The sequence below is a fragment of the Phaethon lepturus genome, unplaced genomic scaffold (genome assembly GCF_000687285.1).
Source record: "Phaethon lepturus isolate BGI_N335 unplaced genomic scaffold, ASM68728v1 scaffold55634, whole genome shotgun sequence".
NCBI lineage: Eukaryota > Metazoa > Chordata > Aves > Phaethontiformes > Phaethontidae > Phaethon > Phaethon lepturus.
In genome coordinates this window covers 6,214-17,508 of record NW_010535163.1, presented here as the reverse complement: position 1 = coordinate 17,508, position 11,295 = coordinate 6,214, and the positions used below count along the sequence as shown (strand labels likewise).

Below are 11,295 nucleotides of genomic sequence, written 5' to 3'. Positions count from 1 at the left end.
ATAGAAGGAGATCAGGTTGGTCAAGCAGGAGTAATCCATCACCTGGTAATGGGGAATAGAGAGCGATTCCTTGCATTTTCGTTTGTAGATTCCTGTGTCCAGGGTGCTTTTTGATCCAGGAAATGTCCTGCCTGGTCTCTTTGCCCCATAGGTAAAGAAGCTATATGGTTAACTTGGCAATAAGATTTTCTACTGCTAAGCATTATGTTAAAAGCCATGTTAAAATGTGGCATTATTATTGCTCCCCTTTTTGCTACTTCATTGTTTCTAACCACAGATGCAAGTTCCTATTTCAATAAATATCAAGTTCTCTTATAATACAACCCCCAATTCTTCTCCGACTCATTTTTCCTTTTTGCTACCAGAATACCCCACAGTTAGTAATTATGGGATGATCTGCTCCCAGAAAAACCTCTCCCCAAAACAGGCTATAAATTCTCAAGAATAAAAGTTTATTATGTCCCTTCCAAAGTTCTTGCTTACTTCTTCCTCTTTACTATTATGAACATAAATTTATAATCACTTCTTGAGTTAAGCTATGTGGTTGCCAAAATACGTGTTTGGAAGTGACTCAGAAAGGATTTTTTTAATTATTAGAATGTAAGTATGGTTCGCTTCCTACATTCATTTTTAATGGATGCTTTGTAGCTTGGAGCAAATTTTGGAACCCAAAACAGGGAGAAAAGCTGAGCTAAGACACTCTTGAAAAGGAAATCTAGCTGCTGTCGGACCCTACCATTACCAGACTTGCATGCTGTAAAATAAATTGGCCTTCATTTTCAGAAACATATCTGACCTAAAAGCTTTTGGCCCTCCATAAGGCTGAAGAGATGGAATAATACAAATTAAGTTCTTAACTGAAGTTCACATGCTTTTCACTAAGCCCCTCCAGTCATCAAGAGACTGATTCAATTACTCCAAGTGCTATAACGAGCTAGGTTCCCACAAGTGATTCGGGATGAAAAGCGTAAGGTGGCATGAAATCCTTTTAGCACTGTCATTTAGCTTGAACAGACACTACCAAAAATATTTGAGAGCGCAATAAAAGTAATTGCCTTTTGGAGAGTGTACAGAATAATATATTTATCTGCATTTTTTTCCGTTCCTTTAGTCTCTCCTTAGCAGTAGCACTGACAGCGCTTGATTCTTATCCCAAGATGCTGGCAACGAACAGATTAAATTTCTAAAAGAAAATATTAATTTCTGGAAACCAAGCCAAACTGCTCCTCTCTCAGACACCAAATGCCTTTCAGGACAGGGAGATTCAAACCCTCTCTTTGGACACTTGGAGAAATGAACCAAATCTAGCATACAGCTCCCCACAGGGCAAGAACTCTATCATTTGAACACCTTGGGAAATTATTTACTATCTCTTAACATTAACTCTAACACATTCCATCAGGCGTGAAATTGTTTGAAAATCGCTGTCTGCCTAAACGCTGCGATGCCATGTAATTAACTAAGTATGACTCCTCCTGATTGACATCTGCCAACGATGAACGATACAAGCTGCAGAAATGTACAAGTGCAAGCGACTGTTTGGGGGCTTTTAAGAACATTATGCTTTATTTATCATTTTGAAGTAAAAACGCAACTGAAATTATAGTGAAAGAATGAAGGCACTTACCTTATAGAAAAAGAGGAAGAGCCCAAAGAACAGACTGTAGAGATCCGCAGTCAGAATACCCAGGTTGACCGAGGTTGCGCTGGTAACTTTGATCACTACTGGCATGAAGCTATACAGCCCAAACATACACAGGGCAAAGACTGTGAACAGTAATGCTGTAAAACAAGATGATAATTTACTCATAAGGCACAGAATAATGATTTTAAATAACACCTTCTCGTCTTCAGACGCTTTCAAACTACGCATTTTTATCTTTTTGGATAAGGTCTTCTAAAAGACAGGGGAATGTAAATTTAAGAAAAACATGTCAGAATACTTCTTTTCCAAGACTGCCCTGTATTGCAAAAATTGCAGTATCTATGCAAGAAAGTTCTCGTTCTTTCCTAGTTAACTTAAGAGCTGAATGAAGAAATTGAGAGTCACATTTATTAATAACATACAGCTCTGTTGAGGTCAAAATGTGTCAAAAAATCCATTTTCCAGTATTTCATTTAGGAAGGACAACAGAAAAATGTTTTTGTGATGTTCCAACACCAAACACGTCTGTAATTAAACAGGTTTAATTTTTACTTATTTCAATTTATTTTGAAAAATTATTTCATGTTATACGTAAAATGCGAAAGCTGAGCTCAAAGGTTAAAACCTGCAAAATGTTCAGTCCTGCAAACCTCAGCAATCTCTTTGCTGAGCTGCAAAGTTTGCAGAAAATAAATTTGTGACAATATAACATGAATTATGCTTAATATTCAGAGAAAGAAAATTAAAACCCCAGTATTCAAAGTCTAAATGATTATAATTTTCCAGTGTTCTGTAAAAATGTACATCGTTTCGTCATACACATACCAATTTTCCAGTTCCATTGAATTCTCATTATCTCCCTATGCTCCACAATGGCTCTAGAGTTAGAGAAAAGATATAATACAGTAAAAGAGAAAAAAAATTCATATTCAAATAGAGAATTTAATTACCAAAATGTACAAGAAACATTTTGATTTACCATCCTTTCATTTTTTGTTTGAAATTTTATTGAATGACACTAACTCCAACATCTAACAAGCATGAAAAAAGACTTGAAAATTAAAGTGCCTGAAAGTCAAGAGCACTTCTGTTTAATTCATATGCCTCCTTCCCAGGCTTTTTCATCCTACAGAGATTCACTTTTATTTGATATACCATTTGAGGAAATTACTAACTATAATCATGAGAAATGAGAAACATAAAATTAATTAGACAGACTTAAGTGCATGTTGTCTGTCACTCTAACGTGGTTATTTGTAAGAGTACACATGGCTTCATTTCAAACTGAAGTTTAATATGGAAGACCTCCTGCTAACGATTATCTCCTAAACTTTTCCACAGAGAAAATCCATTAAGAAACACACTCCTGTGAACAGTCCTCAGCATACTGAGTGTCCTCATGAAGAGCAACAAAATCAAACATACAGCCAAGTATCCTATGTGTTCAGTTGCAGGATTTCAGCTTTAGAATTGCTGTAATAGGAGTACTGCAAATAAAAAGGATATAAAACGGATGCTGATCAGCAACAAAAATAAAATTCAAGTGGAGGGACTCCCATATAGGCCAAAGGCAGACATAACAAAGAATTCATTTAATAACAACAACATCATTTCATGGTAGACAAGCAATCATCTGTAGAATATTCTTAATTAGTTTTAAAATAAATATTAGATCCTTACAGCTGTAGACCGCTGATAATAGTCCCAAACAAGCCCACCATTCCTAGAAACTCCACTCTGCTCAGATTTTTCACAATGTATTCCTCACTCACATTAGAAATGGCATACAAAGAAGCACCAAGAAGCACTAAGACATCTCCAATCACCACGTCACTACCTGTACAGAAATATTAATCCACAATAAGGGTAATGCTGCAAACACTTTTTAACTTTCCTTAAAAAGACAAGCAAATTTATCTCTAACATCTCTATCTTCCTAGCACCTTCCAGGGTAAGGGGAAAGGAAACAACTCCTTGTGTGTCCAGATGAGTGGCAAGGGGTCTGAGCACAGACTCTGCTACCTGCTCACATCACCCTGCCCAGTCTGGAATAATCTGAATAAACCCAGCATTTAAATCTCATCCTGCCCAAGCCACTGCTGTATAGTCTGGTCCAGTCCTACTTCTGCTAACCTCAGGCACTGTAGAGACTTGAGAAAACTCCTGGTTAGAGATGCTCTCTGTCTTTCTGAATATTGCCCCTGCTTTTGCAGTAAGGTCTGATTCAAGTCTTGCCTAAAATCAGTCTATTGATTTCAGTGGGACCTGGACTCAGCTTCAAGTTTATGACGGGTCTTAAGTGGGCACTGCAGGTGGGCGGTATCATGTGTCCTGCTTCGATTTATTTATACGGTGCAAATGGGACTCCCTGTGATACAATCGCTCATCACGTAAATGCCATTATGCATCAGCTAAATAGCAAGAAGATCGCTGTTGTTTAAATCCTTGAATTGATTTAAAATGTCCTTCCCCGAGTCAGTTGGCAATCACTAAGAAGGTATGTCTGAAATACGAGGGTAAGCAGTAGTAAGGAGACCCAGGTCAGCAAACAAAGCACAATTGTCCTAAAGTCTCAGGGAAAGAAGATTTTTCTCCGTTACGACTGAGATACTTGGACCACATAGCACTAAAGCTAAACCTCCGTTTGTCTTGATGTCTTACCTATAGTAAGGCCCAAAATAATGCCAAACAGGCTTACCCCTTATGCTGCCTGACGAAGCAGGCCCCACTCCTCACCCCCTGAAATTTACCTTGCCTCATACCCACTGGCTCTTAAAATTCGACATTCTTATACGAAATAAGATCACTATGACATGCGTTGATTTAAGCATCTGTCATGGAGAAGATGAGACCTGCCCTCATCTGCGCCCGGCTGGATCCTGGTCCCCAGAGCCCAGCCTCTCTCCTGGAGGTCCCAGGAATCCCGGCATCCTGCCCACGTCTCCTCCCGCTCTCCATCGTAAGCCCCTGCTTTCCCGGCTGTGGCCTGTGGGCCACTTCTGTTGGGTCTGCCAAAGACAGCTTGGAGAAGTCAGCCTGCTCTTAAGTAACTTTTGATTTTCTATTTGTGCTCATCAAAAACTGCAAATCAGAGAAGTCTGGCTGCCAGCAGGCTGATACAGTGTAAGCAAGACAAGGTCTGCAGGGAGCAGCAGCATCTTTTATTAGGCCATCTCACATGATTAGCAAAAGTGAACAAGCTTTCACGAATGAAGCTTTTCATCAGGTCAGATAAAGAGCAGTGAAATTTAAGCTTAACACACGTGTTTCTCTTTCAAGGTGGAAGAAATAATCCAAATCTACAAGCAAACAAATTTCACAGCTCCCTATAAAATCAACATCTCCTCAGCCACTATCTTTTTGGACAAGAAATACAAACAGTAGCGTGTCTTCTCCTGTTCTCTCTTAAAATAAAACTATATCCACTCCCCCTCCATTTGCTCCTCTTCCTCCTTTGCAAGTTAGCCCACCATGGGAACCGTCTCTCCGCTCTCCCCCGCCACGAGAAAGGATTCCTTACCTTCGCTGTCCTGCCTCCCTGCCAAAATGTCTGCACCCACCATTGTTCCTACACCCAGCAAACAGACGGCAACAGCAATAAAATGGATCAGCCTGTATCTTGCGCGGAGAATGAACCACGACAAAGCCATCAGCACAGGAATCCCGAAACAGTCCAGCAGCTGTGTGCAGAGAAATGGTTTGAATTAGAAACCCACCCCAAATCTGGATTGCACTACCCTGAAGACAAATATACAGGACTTTCTTTCCATCGCTATTAGATGGCACCGAAAGCTGCAAAAGAACCCCAGTGGGTTCATTCAAAAGGGAGGTCAGACCTACATTTTACCATGAAAAGCATTTTGCAAGTAAAGGAGGAGCTGGGGCAGGGCATCCACTCTCTCCTGGTAGGAAGGCATTGATCTTGAAACTCTTCTACTCGTGGATCTAACCAATCTTTGCAGCTTCACAAATGAATGCTAGGATGTTGCTCTGAAACCACGTTGCTCCCCGTGACACCAATACAAGGAGGTGGTTCACTGACATCTCCTTTTCTCCCCAGCAGATTTTGTCTGGCTCATCATTTCACTCCTCCTCAAACCTGTAACTAGAATTTAGGGCTCTGTATACACAAAGTAAAAATCTGGAACTATTAAAGGACACAAGAGACCTGATTTTACATTGAAGTGAACAGGGCAAGAATCTGCCCCTGCAATTTTGGTTTTGATTTTTTTCCCCCCAACTGGATCCTACTGAAAAAACAAATTGGTAAATGTGCTGGAAGCCATGTGCAAAATTGGTAGAAAGAAGACAGGAAGAGAAGAACAGCTTTCCTAAAGTCACCTTCCCCATCTTCCAGCTTCCCACAAAAGCATGTACGAACCACTGATGCATTTTCATTACTCTGTTAGAGCTCTCAATTAGTCAAAAGCAGGTAACCCACTCTAATTCACCCGTTCTCCAGCAGCAGAGACACACAAGAGAGCTGGAGTTTCGAAGCACATCATATGTGTTTGCAGACACTACCCTGAGCAGACTTAATAGCTAAGGTTCAAGGATGTCTGCACTCCCTGACAAGCAGTGACTTATCTTTCCTTTCTTCATTATCCCCTCTCTGTGTGTTCCTAAAATCCTACGTACCTTTGTCTTGCTGTTAGACCCACCCATCCTTTACCTATTCTCCTTTATTACAGGAAATATCGAGTTAGCTGTGTACTTAACACAGACAAATATGCTGCAGCATAAATGGGCATATGTTCTAGAATAACCAAATAATACCAAGAACATTGAGCTAACTGTAATTGGTTTAATATTTAATCCAATAAAATACTTTGTTTCTGAATTTGTCTGGAGGAAAAAAGGGTGTATCTTCTGACCTGCCTCAGCAGTGTCATGAAACTATATAAGGGAACAGCCTACAGCAGAACATATAGTCAAGCCTTCCAAAGACTGCTCACAAATTACTCTTAAATGTCAGCCCTTAAAACCTGGCCTCTTGGAAGTCCCTTTAGGTCCAGGTCAATAGGACTGGGGCAATCATTACAATCAAGACAAGAGCCCTTAGTCCTCAATGTTCATAGTTGACTTCTGCCTGCTGAAGTGCACCCACCGCAGTCGTCTTCTGTGCTGGCTTCCGTTAGTTCAGCCATCATCCCCAAGAGTTTTAACCAAACTCGTAAGACTTATGTGATACCTTGGTGGTTGGACTTGATGATCTTAAAGGTCTTTTCCAACCTTAATGATTCTGTCTGGTTTTACTTGTTCATAACTAGACATATTAAAGTCTTACCAGCACAGCATTAAGGGGAGTTATTATAGATTAAATCCTAACTGATGCTCTGTTTCCTCCATCTATTTGTCTTCACTCCTTGGATTGCCTCCAGCTTGTCCAGTCTGAGGAGTCTTTGCAAAAGCACTTGCCTAGGCTGTATATGCAACATTAGAACCATGTAAGTCCTAACGTGTGCTACTATGTATTTCAATACAATTTTTGTTCCATCAAAGAAGTATCATGCTGTGAGTTTCTATCTAGTCCCAGGCCTTTTTCCCTATCCTACCTTTTGTCTAGGTTCAAAAAAACCTTCTAACACTTCCTCTGAATGTGACTGTTTTGACTAGTATCAAACAACAAGTGTCATTTACCTATTTCTGCAAAACGTGCCATTTAGCTCGTGTAACTCTGTTTTTCCACCTTTGATCTGAACCAGTTCTGTCCTGAATATGGAAATGTATTTGATCCCTCTGGTGTGAAGTTGCAATCATAGAAATTAAGAAATAGTACAAAAATTAGAAAGCAAATATTTTACCCCCCTGGTAGTAGACTTCTATTAATACACAAGCTTTCACTTCCCTATTGAGATGTTACCATGCAGCTTTCCAACTTCCCAAGCAATTTTTCAACCCAAACAGAAAGACTGGAACAAAAACCCTTTAAAAAAAACCATCTTCATTAGGATGTAGATAATGAGCCACAAGCTCTTTCAGTAATGCCAGATGGGGAATTGCTGCATCCAGACCAATAACATGCTGTAGGGCTACAGCATCCTGGTTACAGGACTTGCAGCCAGGACATACAGGCACCAAATGATGAAGAATACACACTGGTAATCTGTTCCAGGGGACATTTAACCTCAGTTACAGACAGAAGAAATCAGATTTCTAACTACTGGATCTTGCCTTTGCTTAATCTACTACATTACAGTGTCCTTTGGTGGAAAATGCTTTCTTCTGTACAGGATCAAGATCAAAGACGTGCAAAGCAGATGTAATATCGCACTGAATTGTGTCAATAGAACCATTTAAAAGAATACGGTTTATTTATTCAGGTTTTATGACATTTACAGCAGTACTATGGTACTGATTGCTCTTGCCATTAGAGTCTCAGTGAACTCTCATTCAATTCTAGCCTATAATTTTACAACGGAAAAAAAAAACAGATAACCTGTTGATATGATTAATAATGTTTTCACTCAGGCCAGGCTTTGGCCACACTGTTCATAGGAGGTTTTAAAGATAGGGTGAGTAAATTATTAAAAGATGTTTTAATACATGGTTAATAAATTATCACAGACTGTCAGAGGTCATTACTTTGCTTATATTTGCCAGCTCCAGACAGCTTTGTGAGCAAGAAAGCTCAACAGCTCATCCTGCTCGCCTCCCCACTCGGCTTCTTTGGGCAGCCTCCAGCTGAGCCCCAGGGGCTCATCCTCCATTTTTTCCTGCTGCGGTTAACACTCTTCCATCAGCTGATACTCCGTCAACAGTTGCCTATAAAATGCCTCCACTCAAATTACCTATGGAGCAAATGCTAGTTGTGCCTAAAAACACATTGACAACATGAAACCACAGCTATACTGCTTATTTTTTGCTATGAAATAACATGGTCATACAGCAGCACAGCCAAGTCCTGCCACAAGACAGAAGGACACTGGCAGCAAGAAGTCTCACTGGCACTGACGAAGCCACAGCCAAAAAGAAAGAGTGGCAGTTTTGGACCAAAGTATTTGTCTTTATTTACAGAAAAATGAGAGCTGCCATCCTCATGTTATCTGCTTAAAAATCTTCCAACCCCTTCCGTGCAATGCTATTACTTGATAACTAAAGGAAAATCAGTTTTGCTTTTGTGTGCATGTGTGAGAAAATACATGGAAGTTCCTTGCTGAGCTGAGGAAACTTACCTTTGAAGATAAGTTTCATAAGCCTGAGATGAAGCTCCAGCCAGCCAGCATTTTACCAGTGATTGCCCTGTATTCGGGAAGGTGCTGTATACTCCCACATTGCTCTTAATGCTCCCTGGGCATCCACTCACAGCCAGTACTGCAGAGGGGCCATCAGGCTGGGTGCTCTGAACCACAGGTTCTGATGTGACTGCAGAACTGCTTGCTGCTGGCAGATGGCAAATGCCTTGTACTGGAGTAAAACACAGGCTTTTTTTGTCCTGTCCTTTTTTTGTCACCTCTGACAGGTGAGAAACTGGTAACTTCTGAGAATGTGCAAGAAACCCCGATGAAACAGGCAGTTACGACAAATTTGCAATTACTGAACTGACGCTGAAAGAAGCATCAGTCTGAAGGTTACCACATGGGAAGAAAGTTCAGCAACTGTTCAAGTTTGGCAACTGGATAGGACAACCTACTCTATCTACTCTTTCTTAATTTCTATGAAAGAAATCATGGGAATAGCTTTACAACTTCTGAGAACTTGGATCAAAGTCCTGGCTCTTTCAGATGTAAAGTGTATGATCAAACAGTGTCTTGATTATCAGCTTAACTTGATCTTGAGACTTGAAAGTGTCACTCTTAAAGCTTTGATTTCTTAGGCATTATTTGTAAGGGAATTAAAGGCCTAAGGAGTCATAACACATAAGTATGAAGTGGAAATGTGACATTAATAAACCATCAGGCTGGTCTTTAAATAGTGCAAGGAAAAGTTACTGCATCTCTAAAAGGAGCCAAGACCACAGTAGTTTATAGCTTTACAGGCTTTTAAATATTAACCCTTGTTACATTGACTCTGTAAACACTGACACCTAACCACTCCTTCCCAACTAACAGCCAATTCTGTACAGTACATTATTTTTTTATTCAGGTAAGTGGGGCCATGACCCCAGCCACAGATCCACAGATCCACCATCGGTAAGAGCGGGCATAGGCTGAAATGGCCCTGGACACACTCACTCCTTGCTTTTGTACTGTCTCCTCCCTTGTTCCAGCAGCAGTGGCAGCTGTGGAGCCCCACAGGGAGCTAACTCGGGGGCCTGAAACAGCGTGCCAATAGTCCAGCAAAAGACAGGGTTTACTCTGACTCTGCTCAGTGCCCTGAGACAAGTTTGCTCACGAGATTTGGCCATGCAAGCTCAAGAGCATGGAGGAATTAGAGGCAGGAGGAAGGCACTAAGTCTTCCAGCATCTTATGTCTGTGTAGGGTGCCTAGGAAACCCTAGCCTTAACCCTCCTGCTCACAGAGCTATTTCAGAACACAGGACTTACCCTGGCAAAGCGATGCAGCACCAAGCACTGGTGTTGCAGAGTATGTTACTGTTTAATGGCACTTCACGAGCCTGGCACGCTAACCTCCCTTCCACCTCTTCCAGAAAGGGGCCTGAAGTGCCACAGCCAAAAGCCATAGGGCTGGTCCCTCACTGCATGGTCAGCAACACCGGCTAACTATCAGTATGTCCTCACATGTGGGGTTACATCTCACAACACCTCCCACAGCTTCTAGGACTAAGCAAGAGATCTACCTCGCTCTCATCAGTAAGAACATGCACTGAGTGTTATCCCATCATAAATCTTTATTTTGTGTCAGAAGAAAAACCTGAGTGGCTGTCAGCAAACTCTTAGAAGTGCTTTCTATCAAAATAATTAAAGTTCAACTTAAGAGCTGGCACTGGATAATACCAGCCAATTTTCTCTGCTTCCTGGAAATGTTATCCATGACGCAGGATGCTCTTCTCTGTACTGCAGAGAGAAAATAGATACTGGAAAGCTTTTTCAAGCTTAAATAGCTTCCATGTCTATCCTATGAATCTCATTTCAGAAACCAGTCCAAAACTGTAACAAAAGCAACAGTTCAAAAAGAGAGATCGGTCCTTACCTGCACGCTTGTGAGGGTGGTGTATTGGTAGGCTTTTACAATCATGTAATTGGCTTCTACATCAGCCAGTCCCAAAAAAATATACTTCCACCACCTCTGCTTCAAAATTTGCCACAGACTGTCACTGCCTGTTTAAAAGAAAGCAGCAATCAATATATGTTTTTTTCCAACCAAACGTTGCACAGGAATCTTGCTTTTCAGAAGTATAAATAACACTGAGATGTTTGATTTTGGTTGCCCCTGCTTAAGAAGGACACAGTAACAGCAGAATGCAGGCTGGGAGGAGGCAATGAAAATGCTGAAAGGCACAGAAATTCTTCCACATGGGGAAAAAAATGACAAAACTAGAGTTGTTTAAAGAGTAAATTAGTAAGAATAGGAGGAAAATTAAATAGCCTCTGGCAAAGAAGTTTGTTACAACAAAGCTTATTTTCCCTAATATAACATAGGATTTGAAACCAAAGAGTACATAATTTTAAACATATATGAAATGAAATCAAGTTAAATGCACGTTTAACCTGTGAAATTCATTTCCATGTGTTATTACAGGGCAGGAA

At 40.7% G+C, this 11,295-nt stretch overlaps 1 protein-coding gene across 1 annotated transcript in view; it reads right to left on the bottom strand.

Annotated features, from left to right (window-relative positions):
- Positions 1-1,600: 1,600 nt before the first annotated feature.
- The window catches only part of SLC35F2 (solute carrier family 35, member F2), a gene marked incomplete at its 5' end in the record, with an annotated part of 10,017 nt that continues 322 nt past the window's right edge, over positions 1,601-11,295 (bottom strand). The window contains 5 exons of the mRNA XM_010285708.1: positions 1,601-1,782; positions 2,471-2,523; positions 3,326-3,482; positions 5,166-5,325; positions 10,739-10,866. Coding sequence (XP_010284010.1) covers positions 1,601-1,782; positions 2,471-2,523; positions 3,326-3,482; positions 5,166-5,325; positions 10,739-10,866 — 680 coding nt within the window. The remainder of the gene's footprint in view (positions 1,783-2,470; positions 2,524-3,325; positions 3,483-5,165; positions 5,326-10,738; positions 10,867-11,295) is intronic.